Below are 23,300 nucleotides of genomic sequence, written 5' to 3' on the forward strand. Positions count from 1 at the left end.
TGCCACTTGAGCCACAGCGCCGCTTCTGGCCGTTTTCTGTATATGTGGTGCTGGGGAATCGAACCTAGGGCCTCGCGTATCCGAGGCAGGCACTCTTGCCACTAGGCTATATCCCCAGCCCCTTCCTAAATCTTTTTTAAACCCCTGTGTATTTTGTGAAGTATTGTACCTTGTAAATTTCCCTTCTACTTTTATGTCACTGATGTTTTACTTCATATAGATCTTGCTGACATCATGCTGAGCATGTAGCTCAGTGGTAGGGAACTTGCTAGCCCTGGCTTCAATCCCCAGCATAGCAAAGAAAAAAAAAAAAAAAAAAACAGAAAATCTGATAAAGCTATTGGTGATACTTTGGATCTTTTTTTTTTTTTTTTTTTTTGACAAGCTATAACAGCTCCTTAAAATGATTACAAGGGAAGATTTTACCATAGGGTTTCTACATACATAGTAGCCATTTTTATTTATATTTTTATTTTTGTGGTATTGGTAATCAAACTCAGAGCCTCACTAGCATACTTTAGGGCAGCACCTTAGCACTATGCTAGAACCATGGGTGTTTTTGTTTTTGAATCTGTTGATTGGCCTGGCCACCCCAGACTCCTAGATTTAAGTGATTCTTCTGCTCAGCCTACCAAGTAGCTGGGATTACAAATATGAACTACCATACACAGTAAGGGTTTTTTTTTTAAATAGATCTATTTTTTTTTTACTTTAGTAATGAGGTATTTAAATACATTAGTTTTCTGCAGTCAAATTATCAGGTATGTTTAAAATCACTCCATATTTTAAATGTCTACACCTTATAACAGCTTATTTTTCAGATACATTATCTGATGGATTATATTTTTAAACTCTGAAGGATCCTAATTCTGTAATTTTTAAAGTCATAGATGTGTATGTTTACAAAAAATATGAAGATGTATGTGTTTTTACAACTTTTCTTTATTGATATAATTAAAGGTTAAAGATAAAGGAAGGCTTCTGTGTGGTATTTAAATAGTTCAAGATGTAGTCATCCTATCAATATGTAGATTTTATAGGTACAGATATAAGCTGTATCTTACAGATTTCATCCTGTATAAAAGGGAATAGTGGGCTGGGAATGTAGCTTAGTGGTAGAATGCTTGCCTAGCATGCATGAAATCCTGGGTTTGATTCCTTATCACCACATAAACAGAAAAAGCCAGAAGTGGCGCTGTGGCCCAAGTGGTAGAGTGCTAACCTTGAGCAAAAGAAGCTCAAGGACTGTGCTCAGGCCATGGGTTCAAGGCCTAGAACTGGCAAAACAAAAAAAGGGAATAGTCAGGTACCAGCAGCACCTGTAATCCTAGTTATTCAGGAGGCTGAGATCTGAGGACTATGGTTCAAAGGCAACTTGGGCACTAAAGTCCATAAGACTTTTGTCAGTCCTGGGACTCAGGGCCTGAATGCCATCCTTGGGCGTGTGTGTGTGATTTGGTTATAATTTGGGGAAGTTTTTGTCAGATTGTTTTTTTGTGCTGATACTGGGGCTTAAACTCAGTGCTTTGCACTCTGGCTTAGCTTTTTCCACTCAAGGTTGGTGCTCTGCCACTTGAGCCACACCTCCATTTTAGCTTTTTGCTGGTTAGTCAGAAATCAGATGATTTATCTGCCTGAGATAGCACAGTTATGTGTACACAGCAGTAAATCAACATGAATACCAGTTCCAGTGAATTGGAATAGCTAGTAAAGCAGGACTTCCATTTCTTCATATGTGTTTGATTATTTCAATTTTTTCCAACAGGTATATTTAAACTTTGACCTTGAGAATTACTTTGATATCAAGACTTGAGTTTAGAATAGATATAATGGGTCTCTTAATTGAGGCAGATACAATGGGAAATTGTGATAGGGGAAAAATGATACTTTGTGTGCTGTATTAAAGCTTGAACTTGGGAGTCTCACTTGGCATTCTTGCTAACTGGTGTTCTATCACTTGAGTCATGCCTCCTCCAGTCTAGTATTTTGCTAGTATTTGAAGATGGAATCTCACCTCTTCTGCCTTGGCCAGCTTTGAACTTTAATCTTCCAGGTCTGAGCTTCCTCAGTAACTAGACTTAGAGGCCTAAGCCAACAGCTTCTGGCCATGAAAGTATCAAGTGATTGTGTTCCAGATGACTAAAAAATAAGAAAATGAGTTGGGAGAGAAAAGGCTAAATGAGAGTGCAAGGCCCTGAGTTCAAACCCTGTTAATGGCATAAATGAAATGGGTGGAGGACAGAAGAGAGATACAGAGCAAAGAAAGAAGAAGGAAGGAATAAGGAGAATGAAAGAGCTAAACAAAGCTCATCTGTTTGGGGGTTACCAGATCTCTGCTGATGAAAATGTGCCTCCTGCAGACAGTCAAACCATATTCTCAGTAGAAAATAAGAGTCTACAAGTTATATTATCAGTTGTTTTCACTTTATTCTCATACACAGCACCCAGAAAATCCACTATTTTACCAGTGTGGTAGTACAAATCCTTAGTATAGAAGACTTGTTGGGTTTTTTTTTTTTTTTTTTTTTGGCCAGTCCTGGGCCTTGGACTCAGGGCCTGAGCACTGTCCCTGGCTTCTTCCTGCTCAAGGCCAGCATTCTGCCACTTGAGCCACAGCGCCACTTCTGGCCATTTTCTACATATGTGGTGCTGGGGAACTGAACCCAGGGCTTCATGTATACAAGATGAGCACTCGTGCCACTAGGCCCTATTCCCAGCCATGGGGGGTTGTTTTTTGAGACAAGTTCTTCCTATGTAGCCCAGACTGGCCTCAAGCTCACAATTCCCCTGGACTCCTAAATGCAGGGGTTACAGGTGTGAAACACCATGAACAGATGGTATTTGCTATTAAAGGGAGCTAACTTTCTTGTTTTGGCTGTTTGGGGCCGTTAGTTGCCTAACTCTTAATTAAATCCAGAAGACATAGAATCTTATACTCAAACTCTACACTGGTGGCTCACGCCTGTAATCCTAGTTACTCCTCAGGCAGAGATCTGAGGATCCCCGTTTGAAGCCAGCTCTGGCAGAAAAATCCAAGAGACTCATCTCAACCACCAAAAAGCTGGAAGTGGTGGCTCAAGTGTAGAGTACCAGCTTAGAAAAAAAAAGCTAAGGGAGACAGCTCTGGTGACTGATACCAGTAACCCTAGCTACTCAAGAGGCTGATATTTGAGGATCGCAGTTCAAAGCCATTCTGGGCAGGAAAGTCCAAGAGGCTCTTATCTCTAACCACCAAAGTGGCTTTGTGGCTCAGTGATAGGGTCCTAGCCTTGAGAAAAGAGCTCAGGGACAGAACCCAGGTCCTGAGTTCAAGCTCCAGTTCCGGGGTACACTTGCACACACATACACGCCAGATGCATTGCCCCACTGTATAGCACTTCTTAGCAGGAGGTCCTGAGTTTAAGCCCACCCAACCACACACATACAAAATGTGTCTTCTCTACTAAGATCTTTTAGTACAGCTGGTTTTATGACTTCAGGATAAATTAACCTTACAACAGAGCATCTGCACTGACTTCAGAGGTCTAAGGCTCAGTGTCCAAAACTGCCAGCTCCAAGAAGGCAATGGCTTGTAGTAAGGAATCATATAGCTCCTCCTTCCTATGTGTGCTCGAGGCGGTGAACATGTTTTTGTAGTGCACTATTTTGTCCGGTGGGAAGAACACGCGTGGCTCCGTGCTCAGCACAGAATCGGACAGAAACCGGTTCACCAGCTCCTTCCCACTGGTCCGAGTGGTGCCGATCATCAGCTGGAAGTATTTGCCCACGTCGCCGCGGTACATGCTCAGCACGAGGTGCTGTCCATCCTGGGCGAAAGTCCTATTTAACAGGGCATATAGCATGGCTTCCATGATGTGAAAATGTAACAGTGCAGGAAACAGAGAGGAATTCTGAATGGAAAGGCCTATTTTTTCCAGAACATAGAAATCCGCTTTAGGCATCTTTGAAACGACTGAAGATATCTTTACAAAAAAAGAAAGAAAGAAAAAAGAACAAGTAAGCACAAGTAATGCATTAAGTATAATGCTTGGCTCCCCCTTTCTGTCTCATTTCTATTTTAAAATACTATACTGAGGTATCTTACATGCCTTACTACTGACAATTTTGAAACAATTGAAGGAGCTCTTTAGAGACAGACAATTCTGGTCCTGCTTCTCTCAAAAGCAAGCTGAGCTATTCACGCCTCCTAACTATGGCTTTCTTCGTCTGTAAAGCAGGAATCATAATTTCTAAAAATCTACCCAGGCTTTAAAATCAGACAATTTAAAATTATTCTTTGGTAAAATTAGAACAACTATGGCTGGCCACTGGTGGCTCGTGCTTGTAATCCTAGCTACTCAGGAGACTGAGATCTGAGGACTGAGGTTCAAAACCAGCCCAAGGAGGAAAGTCTGAGAGTCCAATTAACTATTAAAAAGCTGAAGTGGAGCTGTGGCTCCAGTGCTACACACAGAAGATCAGGGACAGCACCCAGGCCCTGAATTCAAGCCCTAGGGCAGGCACAAACACACAAAATGAACAAGTAGGCAAGAACTGGTCATCTCAGCAAACAAGCTGTTTATATAAATCAGAGTTCACAGGTCTGAGGATAATAAATCCTTCCCATCTCATAACATTTTGAAGGCTCCAATGAGACAATGAGCACTTTGCAAATAAGTTTTCTAAGATAGTGGTGGTAATCTATAGAACATTTAGAATCTCTCTCCTCTCTCTCTCTCTCTCTCTCTCTCTCTCTCTCTCTCTCTCTCTCTCTCTCTCTCTTCTCTCTCTCTCTCTCTCTCTCCCCCCCCCCCCCTACTAGGGCTCCCTCTTGGCTTTTTCACTCAAGGCTGGCACTCTAACACTTGAGCTATAGCTCTCTTCCCATCTTTTTGGTGGTCAACTGGAGATAAGAGTCTCATGGGCTTTTCTGCCTGGGATGACTCCAAACGCCAGTTCTCAGATCTCAGCCTCCAGAGTAGCTAAGATTACAGGCATAAACCACTGGTGCCTAGCATAACACTGCTGTTCTTAACATTTTGCTTTTGATATAAAGGCTTTTTTTTATGTCAGTCATGGTGCTTGAACTCTCTGAGCCTGGGTGCTGTCCCTGAGTTCTTCAGCTCAAGACCACTTGAGCCACAGCGCCACTTCCAGTTTTCTCGTGGTTAAGTAGAGATAAGACTCTCATGACTTTCCTGCCTGGGCTGACTTTGAACTGCAATCCTCAGATCTCAGCCTCCTGAGTAGCTAGGATTACAGGTGTTAGTCACCAGTGCCTGGTTAAAGGGATTTTTTTTCAACTAACCTTCCCCTCCCACCCTCTCAAAAAAATGAAGTTGACAAAAACATAATAGAAGTAGGTAAAGAATAAGTGCCCAATCAGACCCAGCCTTCTTATTTCTGTTCCTTTTAGAACTAGAAGATTAAACCATACAGAACTATGGAGAACATACAAGTAGGTACACAAATAACAGGCAAGAATTTGGAAATGCAGCTACCTTACCTGTTCTAAATAGAATGATGTTGGATGTATTTTGTTTGTTAATTTCCAATAGTCCCTTTGCTGCCAGTCTAGCACTGCCAATTTACGATCAAGGTGAGCCCACGCAATTCTTTGAGTACCAAAAACAATAGATACGATACTATTAGCTGCCTGAAAGAAAAGGTCTGGTTTAATTATAAGGACAAACATTTTAACAGGTACAAAGCTTAATCTACAACTCTGAATGCAAACATTTTAACAGGTACAAAGCCTAATCTACAAACTCAGAATGCTTACCTCATTTATGCAAGTTCATTTACACTTTATGAATGGAGAATTGCTGTTTCCAGGGTCTGTACAAGGAATGTAACTGTACATTGTAAGCACTGCCTCCAGGTCAGGTATGGCCCACCTGTAATCCCAATTAGTAAAGAGCCAAGGCAAAGGCATCAGAAGTTCTAGCCCAGACTGGGCAAAAACTTAATTAGACACCAAAATAAAGAAAGGGGTGAGGTGTGTGGCTCAAGTGGCAGAATGCTTGGCTAGCATGTGCCAGATCATACTTAAAAGAGAAAAAACAAAAAACAAAAAACATGGGGTTGGAGGAATGGCTTAAGTGGTAGGGTGCACAGCCCCAAGTCCAACCCTAGTGTAGAGAAAAGGGAAAAAAGAAAAGAAAAAGAAATGTTGCCATATAACAGTTACTGCAGAGAACAGAAGTTGGGGGAAGGTTTCCTAGAGGACTAGCAGAATGAGTGAAATGATAAATTGGAAGTGATTATCCCCTGATGTCTGCAAAGAGACATCACTAGTTGAGTGAAGAGTGGGGAAAGGACAGAAGGGTAGGCACATGTCTTTAACATTAACTGGCTTTGTCCTGAGAAGTGCAAAGGGCCACCAATGCACGAATGGGGTGGGGTGAGTGGCATGCGCCATCAGGCTAGGCTCCAGACCTGTTCTAGTGAATGGGAAGCTCTGAGTTCAAACACCAGTACTACAAAATAAATAGGCCTTCTAGTGGGCTGGGAATATGGCCTAGTGGTTCAGTGCTTGCCTCCCATAGATGATGCCCTGGGTTCGATTCCTCAGCACCACATAAACAGAAGTGGTGCTGTGGCTCACGTGGTAGAGTGCTAGCCTTGAGCAAAAAGAAGCCAGGGACAATGCTCAGGCCCTGAGTTCAAGCCCCAGGACTGGCAAAAATAAATAGACCTTCTAAAAGGTAACACAGCACATGACTGGATATAAGGATTTATCTCAGAAGGTAAAATATACCTCTTTCCCATCCCCTGTGGCTCATTAAGTTATTTGGTTTTGTTTGTTTTATCTGGGGTTTTTTGTTTGTTTGTTTTTTGGGTACTGGGGATTGAACCCAGGATGTACACTTGCTAGGCAAGCAATTTGCCACTGGGCTAGATCCCAACCCTCATTAAGTTATACTGATAAATATACTTCTATATGTATGTTCTGTGAACACAGGGGCAATTAAGCAGGAACAATCTCCCTTTCAACACTAAATAAATCACTAGGTAAGGTGTGTGTGTGTGTGTGTGTGTGTGTGTGTGTGTGTGTGTGTGTGTGTGTGTATTATTGGTGTTTGAACTCAGGACCTGTGCCTTCTAGGCAGGTGCTCCACTACTTGAGCCACAAGCCTGTAACCTCAGCACTTAAGAGTAGAAGTGGCATTTGGGAAAAAAAAAAGAAAAGAAAAGAAAAGAAAAAAAGAATAGAAGTGGGAGGATTAAGAGTTCAGGGCTACGGCTGGGAATGTGGCCCTGGGTCCGATTCTTCAGTACCACATAAACAGAAAAGGCTGGAAATGGTGCTTGGCTCAAGTAGTAGAGTGCTAGCCTTGAGCAAAAGAGGCTCAGGGATGGTGCTCAGGCTCTGAGTTCAGGCCCCAGGACTTGGGGGGGGGGCGGGGGGGAGAGCTCAAGGCTAGGCTGGGATACAGAGAGATCCTCTCAATAAAGAAAAAGAGGGCTGGGAATATGGCCTAGTGGTAGAGTGCTTGCCTGGTATACATGAAGCCCTGGGTTTGCTCTTTTTTTTTTTTTTGCCAGTCCTGGGCCTTTGACTTGGACTCAGGGCCTGAGCACTGTCCCTGGCTTCTTTTTGCTATCTTTTTGATAGAATGGCTATCACTCTGCCACTTGAGCCACAGTGACACTTCTAGCCATTTTCTATATATGTGGTGCTAAGGAATCGAACCCAGGGTTTCATGTATACAAGGCAAGCACTCTTGCCACTAAGCCATATTCCCAGCCCCAAAGCCCTGGGTTCGATTCCTCAGCACCACATATATAGAACAAAGCTAGAAGTGGTGCTGTGGCTCAAGTGGTAGAGTGCTAGCCTTGAGCAAAAAAGCAACCAGTAATAGTGCTCAGGCCTTGAGTTCAAGCCCCAGGACTGGCAAAAAAAAAAAAAAAAAAAGACAGGATAGTTTTGCAAAACACACACCTCTTGGCTCTTGTATTTAGCTCATTGAACCTCATGCTTTAGTATGCACAAGCACTCCTTGGCCATATGCACATAGCACTTTCCTTGGCCTATAGATTTTTTCCCCCCCTGGCATTACTGGGGTTTAAACTCAGGGCACTGAAGGCCTCATGCTTGCTAGTCAAGTGAGGACAACTTGAGCCACACCTACATCCAGCTGTTTTTCCATTAGCTTATTTTGGGGATAGGGTCTTGCTTCCTTTTTTTGTCAGTTGGGGGGCTTGAACTCTGAGCCTGGGCACTGTCCCTTTGGCAGAACTGGGAATTGGGGCTGGGAATATGGCCTAGTGGCAAAAGTGCTTGCCTCATATACATGAAGCCCTGGGTTCAATTCCCCAGAACCACATATATAGAAAATGGCCAGAAGTGGCACTGTGGCTCAAGTGGCCGAGTGCTAGCCTTGAGCAAAAAGAAGCCAGGGACAGTGCTCAGGCCCTGAGTTCATGGCCCAGGACTGGCCAAAAGAAAAGAACTGGGAATTGAATCAGAACCTTGAACTTACTAGACAGGTACTTTACCACTTGAACCATACCACTGGCCCCTTTTATGTTCATTATTTCAATTTTTTGTTGTTGGTTCTGGGGCTTGAATTCAGGGTTCAGGTGCTGTCTCTAAGCTTTTTCACTCAAAGCTAGTCTTTTATCACTTTGAGCAGCCACACCTCCACTTCTGGTTTTCTGGTCATTAGTTGGAGATAAGAGTCTTAGAGACTTTTCTACCCTGGTTGGCTTTGAACCAAGAACCTCACATCTCACCTTACTAGTAGCTCGGTGTGAGTCACCAGCCCCCTACTAATTGTAGTGATTATTTCAAGGTCTTGCTTTAGGCCCAGGCTGGTATGGGCAACAGTCTTCCTACTTACGCTTTCCCATGTTGTTTTCCTTTGTCTGGGATAACAGATATACATGAGAGCCTGGGTGCTGTCCCTGAGTTCTTCTTGCTCAAGGGTAGCATTCTGCCACTTTAAGCCACAGCTCTACTTCTGGTTTCACAGACTTTCCTGCCCTGACTGGTATTGAACTGCGATCATCAGATCTCAGCTTCCTGAGTAGCTAGGACTACAGGTGTGAGCCACTAGCACCTGGAAAAAACACTGTTGTTTAGAAAAATGATCCTTAGTATTGTTATAGGATATCAGACATCTTTTCTTGTTCCATTACTGGGGCTTAAAGTCAGGGAAACTTTTTTTTTCCCTCATGCCAGTATGGGAGGCTTGAACTCAGAATCTAGGCACTGTCCTTTAGCTTTTTTCCCTCAAGTCTAGCACTCTACCACTTAAGCTACATATCTACTTCCAGTTTTTTGGTGATTAATTAGCGATAAGAATCTCATGGACTTTCCAAGCCAGACTGGCTTTGAACTGTGATCCTCAGATCTTAGCCTCCTGAATAGCTATGATTACAGGAGTGAGCCACTGGCACCAGGCAAGAGGCTACTTTATCAAGCAATGCTACGCAGACCTCATTTACACCAAAGTTCAACAGGTGACTGAAATCTAACTTATATGCCTAGAAACACCAACAAACCTGGAGAGCCTTGTCTTAATTGCCCCCAACCCAATATCACAAATAGTGTTTCACAGAGTAAGTTCTTAAAGATCAGGCAGTATGGCCTAGGAACGTGGTTTAATGGTAGAGTGCTTGCCTAGCATGCATGTAGCCCTGGGTTTGATTCCTCAGTACCACATAAACAGAAAAAGCCAGAAGTGACACTGTGGCTCAATTGGTAAAGCGGTAGCCTTGAGTACAGGGAGGCTCAGGGACAGTGCCCAGGCTGAGTTCAAGCTCCAGGACTGGTCAAAAATATCATGGGCTGGGAGTATGGCCTAGTGGCAAGAGCGCTTGCCTCCTACACATGAAGCTCTTGGTTCGATTCCCCAGCACCACATATATGGAAAACGGCCAGAGGGGGCACTGTGGCTCAGGTGGCAGAGTGCTGGCCTTGAGGGGGAAGAAGCCAGGGACGGTGCTCAGGCCCTGAGTCCAAGGCACAGGAATGGCCAAAAAAAAAAAAAAAAATATATATATATATATATATATACATATACATACATACATATATATATATATCAGGCAGTATAACAGTTACTAAGAGGAATGGTGCATACCTTAAGTCTCTCTCTGTCTACATCTGGTTTGATGAATTTTCCAAACTGCCGTTTTTCCTGTATATTTTTTTCGCTTCTGGTCTCTGGACAAACAATGGAGTTGCAAACTTTAACAGCAGTTTTATACTGGAACAAGGGCACGTTTATCAAACTCCCCAATTTCTGAAATGGCCCAAACTTTTCTCTGTGTGCTACAATATTGATAGACTTTTTTCCACGAAGCAATTTGAAAACGTCAAGTTCTTTAGTAGATGCTGTATTCAGTACATGCAAGATAGAAGTCTGCTGTTCTGCAGAGAAGAGCTTCTCAAGTTTATCTCCTGACTCCTTTGCATGTTCATCACAAACAGCAACACTGGGAATAACTTGCTCAGGTAGCGTGGATTTTTTCCGACAGCAGAAACTACGTAGGGCCTGGGATAAGGATGACTCCAGTAGGACTGGAAAGCATTTCCACCTCCCTAAAGGGAAAATTCAGCAAAATTTCAGTTAGAATATCCTACTTCTTGACCAATCCTTTGCAAAGGCATATAGACTTGCAAGGAATTTAAGAACTACTGAGGGCTGAGAATATGGCCTAGTGGCAAGAGTGCTCACCTCGTTTACATGAAACCCTGGGTTCAATTCCCTAGCACACATATATAGAAAATGGCCAGAAGTGGCGCTGTGGTTCAAGTGGCAGAGTGCTAGCTTTGAGCAAAAAGAAGCCAGGGACAGTGCTCAGGCCCTGAGTCTAAGGCCCAGGACTGGCAAAAAGAGAAGAGAGAGAGAGATAGATAACTACTGAACTGTATTATATTAGATCTTAGGAAATCCTCTCTTAAATAGGAATAGTTTTAGAATGATAGATAGATAAATAGGTATATTATCTCTCCAGCTGTTTTTGTTGTTTGTTTTAAGCTAGTCTTGGGGCTTGAATTCACAGCATGGGTGCTGGCATTAAGCTTTTTGCTCAAGGATAGCACTCTACCACTTAAGCCACAGATCCACTTTTGGATTTTGGGTAGTTAATTGGAGATGAGAGTTTCATGGACTTTCCTGCCCAGATTGGCTTAGAACTGAGATCTTCAGACTCAGCCTCCCAAATAGCTGGGATTACAGGTATGAGCCACTGGCTCAAAGCTGTTGGATGTTTTTTTACATTTGTAAAGTTAATCTTTTTGAACTGACACAGCTTAAGATTTACATCCAGGGGCTGGGAATATGGCCTAGTGGCAAGAGTGCTTGCCTCCTATACATGAAGCCCTGGGTTTGATTCCCCAGCACCACATATATAGAAAACGGCCAGAAGTGGTGCTGTGGCTCAAGTGGCAGAGTGCTAACCTTGAGCAAAAAGAAGCCAGGGACAGTGCTCAGGCCTTAAGTCCAAGCTCCTGGACTGAGGAAAAAAAAGAAAGAAAGAAAGATTTACATCCACTTTCAGTTCTACTAGTTTCGCATCTGGTGGAACTCAAGAACATTACCCTGTAATCCTAGCTAGAGAGGCTGAGATATGAGAATCTCAGTTAGAAACCAGGCAGAACAGATAAATCTGAGGATTCTTATCCTCATTTAGATAGTGTGGTGCTGTGGCTCAAGTGGAAGGATGACAGCCTTCAGTGAAAAAGCCACACCAGAGCATGAGTCCCTGAGTTCAAGGCCTAGTACCAGCACATACAAAAATCAACTTTACCAGAGTGTTTTAGCTAAGTGACAGATTTCAAGATATTTTCGTTTTCTTCTGTGCACGTTTCAAGGTATCTACCGCAACCATGTTTTTCACAAGCAGGACAAACACCATACAATGACAAACTTTGTAAAACCCGTGGAAGTCACCCCAACATCGTCGCCATAAGACAAGGACGCAGCGGGCGGAAGCACGCTGCTGTCAGGACTCAATGTCTCTGTCCGGCCTCCCATCCAGTCATGAAGGGGTATCCTGATCCCTGGGCAGGGGACACTCGGGATCACAACCGCCCCATCAGGTCTCTAAGCATTCGACCTGAACATGGTCAGTAAAATATATACTTTTTTTTTTCCCCCTTAAGCTAGGCACTGGTTACTCACGCCCGTGGTCCTAGCTACTCAGGAGGCTGAGCTCTGCGGGTCGCGGTTCAAAGCTACTCTGGGCAGCTAAGTCGGTGAGACGCTTAGCTCCAATTAACCACCCAAAAGCCTGAAGTGGAGCTGTGGCTCGAGTGAGAGAGCGCTAGCCTGGAGCACACGAGCTCAGGGACAGCGCCAAAGCCTGATGCTGAGCCCCAGCATCCGCACACACACACGCACACACACACGCACGCATACACGCACACACACACACAAAGTGTTTTTAAGCCACTCTGGAATCAGAGTCTAATGGCAGATGGGAAACTAACCCTGCAGTATAGGAACCCTACCTCCCGCGTGGAGAAGATACTGGACGCTCATCTTCCAGGTTGCATTACTCCAGTCCCACCGTTCAATCTTCCGCCACTTCCTGTTCCCGAGTGCTTCACCCAAAAGTCCCCGGGCCCGAGTTCTCCTTCAAAGGTTCCGGCGAGGAGGAGTTCCGGGGTGGGTCCCCTTGGGCTTGTGAGAAGCCAGCGGCTTCTGGTTGGTTGCTGACGCCGGAGCTGGGCGGGGCCTCCTGGAAGGGACGCTGCGGACGAGCTCTGGGCGAACCAGTTGTAAAAAATGCGCAGATCACGTAATAAGTACACAATCGTGCGGCGGGGTAAAGTGAGATAACTGGGAGACGTGCGCTGTGTTTGAGCAGCTCAACAAGGGGAAAATAAACGAACGGGTGTAAACTGGTACCTGTGGTTCACGCTGGTAATTCTAGGTACTCTGGACCAGGCTGAAATCTGAGGATAGAGGTTCCAAACCAACCCCGGCAGAAAAGCCCGTGAGACCTTTAACTGCGACTAACCAAGGAGAAGGCACGGCTCAAGTGGCCTTGAGGGAAAGAAAGAAAAAAAAAAAAAGCCCAGGAAAAGTGCCAGGCCCTGAGTTCAATCCCTAGGACCAACACACACACACACACACACACACACACACACACACACACACACACACACACCAGGTGTAACAGAAGGGTGGAGTAGGCTTTAGTTTGGGACACCATATTCCATTTGGAAGGATGGACGGAGATGAATCTGGTACTAAATGTGTTTGGTCCTTTTTATTTTTGGCAGGGTGCTTGAACTCAGGGCCTGTGGACTGTCCCCTGGCTTCTTTTTGCTCAAAGTTAGCACTCTACCACTCCTTATGTTGTATTAAGGAATCCAACCCAGGGCTTCATGCATGCTAGGCAAGCACTCTACCACTAAGCCACATTCCCAACCCTGTATGGTCCTTAAATGCAGAATGGAACAGTTAAATAGTTTAAGCACATTTCTTCATTGTGAGCTGCAAAGTTAGACTGGAAGTGTGTTTCTAGAAAAAAATAATTTTTTATAAACCCATTAGTAGCCAACCAACCTGAGGCTGGATTGGAGGTGAAGAGCCTGGGAGCAAGGAGAAGAGTAGGGAAGGTTTTCTGTTTTTCCAAGAGAGAGGGAAACAGTGAGGAATTGAACCTAGGATCCAGAAGAAGAATGGAAAGAAAAGGATTCTTTGTGAAAGACATGGAACTTCAACCAGTTTTGTGAAAAATGAAGAAGTCAGGAGGAAATGAAGGTGAAGAGTCTGTGAAGCAGCCATGGATTGTCTCCATGAGGGGTGTGTGGGAAATCAAACTATTAATATGAATCCCTGGTAGGACAGCCAAGCATGGTGATTGATAGATACACAGCACTTAGGAGGCTGAGGCCAGACTGCAAGTTTGAGGCTAACCTGGATTACCTAGCAAACCTGTATCTCAAAAACAATAAGATGGTCTGGAAATGTGACTTAGAGGTAGAGTGCTTGCCTAGCATGCATGAAGCCCTGGGTTCGATTCCTCAGCACCACATAAACAAACAAACAAAAAAGGCCAGAAGTGGCACTGTGGCTCAAGAGGTAGAGTGCTAGTCTTGAGCAAAAAGAAGCCAGGGACAGTGCTCATCCCTGAGTCCAAGCCCCAGGACTGGCAAAACAAAAAACAAATGAACAACAAAACCAAACAATAAGATATAATAACAATACTTTATAGGAATTCTAGGGATTTCTGCATTTTCTGCACAATTTTAAAAAGCATCAATAAATAAAGTCAACTTTTTGTGTCAAATCCTTCAAATCAGAAAGAAATGATTTCCTTTCCACCCCTGAGCTTATTTAACTTACTGAGGTATTATGGTTGAGTAGTACAAATAGTGACTGATTAACTTAGGAGGCTGAGATTGGGAGCACTGTGATTCAAAGGCCACCCTGGCCAGAAAAGTTCAATGAAGTTTTGGGTGCAGTAGTGTGAGCCTGTTATCCTAGCCACAATGGGAAGCCTTAAAATAGGTCAATAACAGCCTAGGTACTGGCTAGGGAAAGAACTGATAAACTATCTCGAAAATAACTAGCACAAAAAGGGCTAGAAGTGTGGCTCAGTGACAAAACAACTGAAAGGCAAGCATGAGGCCCTGAGTTCTAACCACAGTACTGGGGGAAGGAGTGGCAAGTAAGAAGAAAAAATATTGGATGCCTAACTCTAAATACTTCAGAATATGAATCACTTTGGAAATCAGGTCCTGGTCATTCTTTCATAAATAACATGGTTCAGTCAGGACATGGCACTTTAGGAACTGAGCCGGCTTAGTTTGTTCAGGTTCTGTCTGATTTTCTGAGCCTTACATTTCTCACATGTCAAATGAAGACACTGGTTCCTTTCTCACTTGACCATCTGGATAATTATTGTGAAACTGGATGCAGAGAGCTCACACAGAATGAAGGATTGATAAATACTAGTTTCTCCATGAATAAAATCAGCCCTTTTTCAGTGTTAATTATTAATGGCCTTGAGGCTTTCGTCCATCAGAGAATTCTTTCAGAAATATACTTTGTGCAAAGCCTGGAAGTAGTAGGTAGAGAAAGAGACAATCGGTGTTCATGACTCACTGTAAACCAGAATTAGCTCATTTAAAATGAAAGTTGTGGGGGCTGGGGATATAGCCTAGTGGCAAGAGTGCCTGCCTCGGATACACGAGGCCCTAGGTTCGATTCCCCAGCACCACATATACAGAAAACGGCCAGAAGCGGTGCTGTGGCTCAAGTGGCAGAGTGCTAGCCTTGAGCGGGAAGAAGCCAGGGACAGTGCTCAGGCCCTGAGTCCAAGGCCCAGGACTGGCCAAAAAAAAAAAAAAAAAAAAATGAAAGTTGTGGGGCTGGGAATATGGCCTAGTGGCAAGAATGCTTGCCTCCTACACATGAAGCTCTCGATTCTATTCCCCAGCACCACATATATGGAAAACGGCCAGAAGGGGCGCTGTGGCAGAGTGCTAGCCTTGAGCAGAAAGAAGCCAGGGACAGTGCTCAGGCCCTGAGTCCAAGGCCCAGGACTGGCCAAAAATAAAATAAAATAAAATAAAAAAATAATAATAAATAAAATTCAAAAATAAAAAAATAAAATGAAAGTTGTGGTCTGGGGATATGGCCTAGTGGCAAGAGAGCTTGCCTCCTATACTTGAAGCCCTGGGTTCGATTCCCCAGCACCACATATACAGAAAATGGCCAGAAGTGGCGCTGTGACTCAAGTGGCAGAGTGCTAGCCTTGAGCAAGAAGAAGCCAGGGACAGTGCTCAGGCCCTGAGTTCAAGGCCCAGGACTGGCAAAAAAAAAATAAATAAAAAAATAAATAAAATAAAATGAAAGTTGTCTTCCTCTAGAAATTAGCTCCTTTTCACTTCTTTTTGTATTGCCTAGATACAGATGTCTCTGGCTCAGATTCATTAATGTGGGTTCATTTTGTGCACTATGGAGCATCACAAGCAAATGTTCCATAACTTTGTGACCTTGATGGAGGCCAGAAATAGCTTGGAACTTAAAGATAAATAAATTGGATACTCATTAACAGTCACCATTGAGAGGCATCCTACAATGAAAGATGATGCTTACAATGATATAACGAGAAACTTGTATCCAGAATATATTATCTTTTTAATTTTTTCTTTCTTTTTTCCCTTCTATCTTTGTTTTTGGTGATGATAGGGGGTATTGTGGTCCTAGGTCTTGAACTAAGGGCCTGAATGCTGTCCTTGAGCTGTGTGTGTGTGTGTGTGTGTGTGTGTGTGTGTGTGTGTGTGTGTGTGTGATGGAGCTTGAACTCAGGGCCTGGGCACTATCCCTGAGCTCTTTTGCTCAAGGCAGTGCTCTACCACTTTGAGCCACAGTGCTACTTACTATTTTCTGGTGGCTAATTGGAGATAAGAGTTTCACTGTGGGTTAAAGTTGAACTGCAACCCTCAGATCTCAGCCTTCTGAGTAGCTAGAATTACAGGCATGAGCCACCAGCACCTAGCTTGTCCCTGAGCCTGTTTTTGTTCCGGGCCTTTTCTGTTTATGTGGTACTGAGTAATTGAACCCAGAGCTTCATGCATGCTAGGCAAGCACTTTACCACTAAGCCACATCCCCAGCCTTCATATAAAATCTTTTAAACAGATCACTACTGACTGGGACAAAACAGGTTGACAAACAACTGTAGGACACAGTGATTGTTTTTGGAATACAAACCTCATAGAAACAGATGAAGAACATAAGAGAAAGCTGTAGGAAGTAAGTTTGAATTGGAGCATGGAGGTAGTAGTGTACTAGACTAATAGGAGATAGTACAGGGGGCCCTGCAGTAGGAGAGCTTTGTGCTCAAAGAAGGTGGACAGCCAGCCACAGTATCTTATGACTGTAATCTAGATACTTGGAAGCTACTTGGGTGGCAGGTCTCTATCATCTCAGCTGAAGAAAGAATAAATAGAAGAATGGCAGACCGGACTAGTCAGGGCATCAATTTGAGGCCCTATTCAAAATGTAACTAAAGCAAAAAGGAGTATAGGCATATTTCAAATGGTAAAGTGCCTGCCTCATAAATGCAGACCCTGAGTTCAAACTCCAGTGCTGGAGGGACGGGAGGACTGTATTCATTGTTGGCTTACCTGGGACACTTTTGGGTAGATACAGAATTAATTGTTTTGATCCCTTCCTTGACTTACCTATCAAACTAGCATATTCTACCCCCTCCTACCTCTGTTTCTCCTTCTTTCTTTCCTTCCTTTCTTCCCCCCCTCCCCCTTTCTCTACCAGTCCTGGGGCATGAACTCAGGGCCTCAGCACTGTCCCTGGCTTCCCTTTGCTCAAGGCTAGCACTCTACCACTTGAGCCACAGAGCCATTTCTGGTTTTTCTATAGTGTGGTGCTGAGGAATCGAACCCAGGGCTTCATGTATACGAGGCAAGCAATCTACCACTAGGCGATATTTCCAGGCTTTTTCTTTTTTATGTCAATCTTGGGGCTTGAACTCAGGGCCTGATTGCTGTCTCTAAGCTTCTTCTTCCTTTCTTCTTTTGGTCATGGAGCTTGAACTGAGGGCCTAAGCACTGTCTCTGAGCTCTTTTGCTCAAGGCTAGTGCTCTACCACTTGAGACATTGCTCTACTTCCAGTTTTCTGGTGGTTAATTGGAGATAAGATTCTCAGGTACTTTCCTGCCCAGGCTGGCTTCGAACTACAATACTCAAATCTTAGCCTCCAAAGTACTAAAATTATAGGCTTGAACCACCTATGTCCAGATAGCATGCCACTCTTACACAGTATTGTGTATTTTCATTTTCTATCTCCCCATATGGTATGTAAGCTCCACAAAGACAGCTATACTCCCAGCACTCACAGACGTACCTGGCACATGGTAAGTGCTTCCTAAATATTTAAGAATAGATGAGCAATTCTTTGACAATGTTTTCCAGGAGTGTCCCTTGGGCTCTCAGCTGCATCCTGTCATTGAAAATAAAGTGACATTCAACATAGAAATGTGTAGGTAAATTCACTGCCAACTGCATTCTTGCCTCTGATTTCCTTCTTTTCCCACACAATTATCATTTTTATTTAAAAATCCTTTGATTCGTATTTCTGATGTAATAGATGCCATTTCATGGTTCTTATTTCCAATGGCACATACAGACAGTAAGTGAAAATCACCCACTGCTCTGTTTTGCTGCCAGCCTCTTGTCCCTCTCTTCAGTAATGGTGAGGCAGATCCCCTTTCCTCGGGGAAGAGAAATCCATGGTTCATTGCCTTTGCCAATAACAAAGATGCTAGAAAGTCGGGTGACAAAGCTGTTGCCATTGGCATCTTTCACATGAACCACATGTCTCTCTCTGTTGGTAATCACACCAATTCTTCCCAAGTTAGCACCTCCAAGTCACCATACACAGGTTACCAGTGTCAAAATTGATGAAATCTGTTATCTTGCCGGTCTCCAAATCAATTTGAATGGCATCATTGACCTTGATGAGGGGATCTGGGTAGCGAATGGTTCGAGCATCATGAGTCACCAGATGAGGTGCACAACATGTACTTGGCCTCTTCAGGTGTAATGCAGAGAACAGCAAAGTGACCCTTGGTGTCATAGATCAGACGGAAATTCTCCCCAGCCTTGTCAATGCTAATGACATCCATAAAACCAGCAGGGTAGGTGATATCAGGTCTGACTTTGCCATCAATCTTAATGAAATGCTGCATGCAGATTTTCTTGATTTCATCTCCTGTCAAGGCATACTTAAGTCTGTTCCTTAGGAAAATGATGAGAGGCAGACATTCTCTCAGCTTGTGGGGACCAGTGGATGGACAAGGAGCAAACACACCGGTCAGCTTGTCCAACATCCAGTGCTTGGGAGCAGCTACCCACTTCAGATGCTTCTGGGGACCACAAGCCATGGCTGCGCTAGGAACAGAAAGAGGCCTCTGATTTCTTACACACACACACACACACACACACACACACACACACACACACACACACACACACCAGTAATAGCAATACTAGGGGTTGAACTTGAGGCCTCCAATTTTCTTTTTTCTGTTTTGTTTTGTTTTGTTTTGCCAGTCATGGGACTTGGACTCAGGGCCTGAGCACTGTCCCTGGCTTCTTTTTGCTCAAGGCTAGCACTCTACCACTTGAGCCACAGCACCACTTTTGGATGTTTTCTGTATATGTGGTGCTGGGGAATTGAACCCAGTGCTTCATGTATATGAGGCAAGCACTCTTGCCACTAGGCTATATCCCCAGCCCCAAGGCCTCCGATTTTCTAGGCAGGCATTTAACACTGATCCATATCCTCAGTCCTGCAAAAATATTAATGAGGGCTGGGAATATGGCCTAGTGGCAAGAGTGCTTGCCTCCTATACATGAAGCCCTGGGTTCGATTCCCCAGTACCACATATATAGAAAATGCCCAGAAGTGGCACTGTGGCTCAAGTGATAGAATGCTATCCTTGAGCAAAAAGAAGCCAGGGACAGTGCTCAGGCCCTGAGTCCAAGACCCAGGACTGGCAAAAAATTTTTTAAAAAAATTAATGATAATTGTATTAGGACTATTCAAAACATAGGATGAATTGCATGACATTGCTATCATAAGTCAGGTTTATTCATATGGTTCAACCTAAGGAGTTGGTGAGAAGGGCCCAAGACAAAGGGATGAACTAGCTTCAGGAATGGACATCACTCCGCATGCCTCATGTCAGTTATATGACCTTGGATGCATGTGTCTACATCTTTCTGACCCACAGTTATCTGCAAAATAGACATAAAATTGGGCAGCGTTGTGATGAAGAACAAATGGAATCATTTGCACCCTGACCCGCTGTGGTCCCTGGGTAAATAAGGACCCTTGTTGGGTGTGGTGTTTCCTTTTTTGTTTTTTTTTCAGCATTACATTTTCTAAATTCTCTAGAAATATTTTTTAACCTACAACTAATAAACATAATTATTTAAATTGACAAAAGGGTCATGCTCTCTTCCCTGGGGAGCCTGAGCCTGTCCCTGGGAATGTTCTGGAAGGCTGTCTTCCAGCCTTGCTCCGATCCACTCCACTTGGCTAAGCAGTGGTTGAGATGGATGTTTGTGCACTGAGGGCCACTGGGAGCTTTATTTACAGAAGACATTCTGTCTTGGGGCCCTGGCTTCTCCCTCACCCTCCCTGTCTGGAGCGAGCCCCCTAGAGAGGCTGCCTCAACTCACCCTGCCCCTCAAGTCTGGACCATCATGCTAAGCCTCTGCCTGGGGAAGGGCAGCCTCTTCCCTTGGGAGCAGCTTCTTTTTATATTATTTGTTTATTTGTTTTGTTTTTGTTGTCAGTCCTGGGCCTTGGACTCAGGGCCTGAGCACTGTCCCTGGCTTCTTTTTGCTCAAGGCTAGCACTCTGCCACCTGGGCCACAGCGCCACTTCTGGCTTTTTCTATATATGTGGTGCTGAGGAATCGAACCCAGGGCTTCATGTATACGAGGCGAGCACTTTACCACTAGGCCATATTCCCAGCCCCCTTTTATATTATTATTAAATTTTTTCTACTGTTATTATAAAGACAATGTACAGTGGGGTTACTGTTTCATAAGTCAGGTGGTGAGCACATTTCTTTTTGGGGCAATGTCACTCCTTCTCTCACTTTCTCCCAGTTTTTCCCTTCTATCCCCACCCACAAGTTATATAGTTCATTTTCAACATAGTGTTTAATCATTACTACTACTGCATTTGTTCACCCTTTGTCCCTCCACTTCTGTGTCCCCCTAGTTACCCCTCCAAAGACAGATAAACAAGACAAAAAGAAAAAAAAAACTTCTTGTTTCCATTTCCTGGAGTTCATTTGGATAAATATTATTTTATATGATCAGAGGCACCGAGGCATTGCTCCCTGTGTTCCTTCCCTAAGAGTAGCCTCTTTTGGTCTCATTGTGTATAAATACCTAGTACAGCTTCTCATTCATTCGTTCATTCATTCATTCATTCATTCATTCATTCATTTCAGTACTGAGGATTGAACTCATGACTCATTTGAGCCATGTCTCTAGATGGCAACCAGTTTCTGGCTTTCTGAACAGAGAAACTGAGCTCAGCTTTTGTCATATCTCATACTCAGGAGTGGGCTACAACGTTTCTGTTTGGGGTGATGAAAATGTTCTAGAAATAATGAAAATAAAGGGTGTAAATTTTCAGTTATAAGATGAACAAGGCTGGGCTCTGGTGGCAATAGATGTGTTACTTGATTGTGATAAATATTTCACAATATATTTTGTATGTATATAATCAATTCTTCTCTTTACACACACATACACACACACGTAAGTAAACAACAACAAAGAAATCAAGCCAGGCACTGGTGGCTCACGCCTGTAATCCTAGCTACTCAGGAGGCTGAGATCTGAGGATGAAGGTTCAAAGCCAGTCTGGGCAGGAAAGTCTGTGAGACTCTTATCTCCAGTTAACCATCAGAAAACCGGAAGTGGTACTGTGGTTCAAATAGTGGAGTGCTAGCCTTGAGCTGAAGAGCTCAGGGACAGCACCCAGGCCCAGAGTTCAAGCACCATGACAAAAAAAAAAAAAAAAAAAAAAAAAAAAAAAAAAAAAAAATTCAGCATGAGAGGACCAAACAGAGAGGATCTGATGAAATACCTTGGGACCCAAAAACAGGAGACATAATTTAGTCCCATGTTCCCCTTTTTTGACTCTGTGACTTCTGAGGTTCAGTCTTCTCTCCTGAAAACTGGTCTTCTGCCTGCTGTCCTCTAGGGAATCATGAACCTCAAACCCATCCACGTATGCAGTTACCTGTAATACTCTCAGTGTTAAGAATTATTCCTCTTCCTTGGCCAGAATAAAGAAGGATGGAAAGAAATTTATCACAGAGTGCCAGAGAACTTACTATTTTCCCCTCTGAGGGATACCTGTTAAATTGAAACCTCCAAAAATCAGGAAAGGAAGAGGGAAACCAAAGGGACCTTTCAACCTTTCCAGGAACAAGATGCTGTGTTTTCTGGGTGACTTTGTGAGGCCTCTGGGGAAGAGAGTCAAGAGTCAAAGCATCAGAAGAACATAACTCAGAGGAGCCAAGGAGCATAGATTGTTGGTGGCCGGAGTCCAAAAAACAGGCTCATGGTCACAACTTTGCCTGGATAATGAACAGAGACAAATCCTCAGCTTGTTCCCTCTTTTTTCCCCTTCACCTCCCCGCCTTCATACCTTAGGCTGCCTTTCCCATCTTCCTCCTGGGAGATTTATTTCTGTCCCCTTTTTTCATCTAAAGCAGCGGAAATGAATCATCTCTGGGCTCGTTTAAATAAACAGCCTCTTGCCCTTGACCCCAACTGGCTCACTTGCTGCTTCCTCTGTGGCTGCTCCTGGGCTAGGCCTCATTCCCTACCCCCCCCCCCACCCAAGACATACATGGTCAAGACCCCTGTGGATGCTTATCTTCAGGAATGTTCCTCTTCCTCTTCTGGGCTTGGTGGCTTGACCTCCTCCACCCCGGGATGATGAGAAATGACACACAGCATTCCAGATGAAATCCCATGTGCTGAACCAAGGGGTAGGGGAAGCAAATGGACTGCTGTGCTTTGAGGGCCTTCTGTGCCATTTCAATATCCCTATTAGGTAGAACTCTGAGCCACGTCTCAGAAAAGTGAAGGAACTTGTTCAAGGACAAACAGCTAGGAAGTGATGGAGCCCGTATCCAAATCCTGAGTGCATGGAATCTTGGATTCAGTTCATTATATCATAGTGTGGTGGAGAAGAGAGAAAGAGGGAGGGAGAGAGAGGGAGAGAGAGAAAGAGAGAGAGAGAGAAAGAGAGAGAGAACATAGGCAGGTAGTTAGAACATAAGCTCAGTCCATCAGGATAGCAATTAAACATACCCAAGAGATGATAAGTATGTACAGAACTAACTGTGCCAGGAACCCTGTGAGTCACTGAGGATGCTGTCAAAAAGGGAAGGCAAGCTGGGTGCCCATAGCTCACACCTATAATACTAGCTACTCAGGAGGCTGAGATCTGAGGATTGAGATTTGAGGTCAGCTTGTGCAGGCAAGTCTGTGAGACATTTATCTCCAATTAACTATATATACTTTTTTTTGTACCAGTCCTGGGGCTTGAACTCAGGGCCTGGGCTTTGTCCCTGAGCCTCTCTGTGCTCAAGGTTAGCCCTCTACCACTTGAGGCACAGCACCACTTCCAGCTTTTTCAGTGTATGTGGTACTCAGGAATCAAACCCAAGGCTCATGCATGCTAGGCGAGCACTCTACCACTAAGCCACATTCCCAGCCCGTGTGTGTGTGTGTGTGTGTGTGTGTGTGTGTGTGCGCGCACGCATATATATAATGTATATATA

The 23,300-nt window shown here is 44.0% G+C and overlaps 1 protein-coding gene and 1 pseudogene across 1 annotated transcript; both read right to left on the reverse strand.

The window, feature by feature from the left end:
• Window positions 1-3,262: 3,262 nt before the first annotated feature.
• On the reverse strand, window positions 3,263-12,559 carry Tefm (transcription elongation factor, mitochondrial). Its single transcript, XM_048366475.1, has 4 exons — window positions 12,446-12,559; window positions 10,071-10,531; window positions 5,486-5,635; window positions 3,263-3,962 (listed from the first exon to the last, which is right to left on the reverse strand). The coding sequence occupies exons 1-4, from the start codon at window positions 12,474-12,476 to the stop codon at window positions 3,525-3,527; spliced, it is 1,080 nt and encodes a 359-aa protein (XP_048222432.1). The 5' UTR covers window positions 12,477-12,559; the 3' UTR covers window positions 3,263-3,524.
• Window positions 12,560-18,020: 5,461 nt separating this feature from the next.
• LOC125366068 lies at window positions 18,021-18,858 on the reverse strand (annotated as a pseudogene).
• Between the last annotated feature and the right edge of the window lie 4,442 nt (window positions 18,859-23,300).

This window comes from Perognathus longimembris, chromosome 17 (assembly GCF_023159225.1).
Source record: "Perognathus longimembris pacificus isolate PPM17 chromosome 17, ASM2315922v1, whole genome shotgun sequence".
NCBI lineage: Eukaryota > Metazoa > Chordata > Mammalia > Rodentia > Heteromyidae > Perognathus > Perognathus longimembris.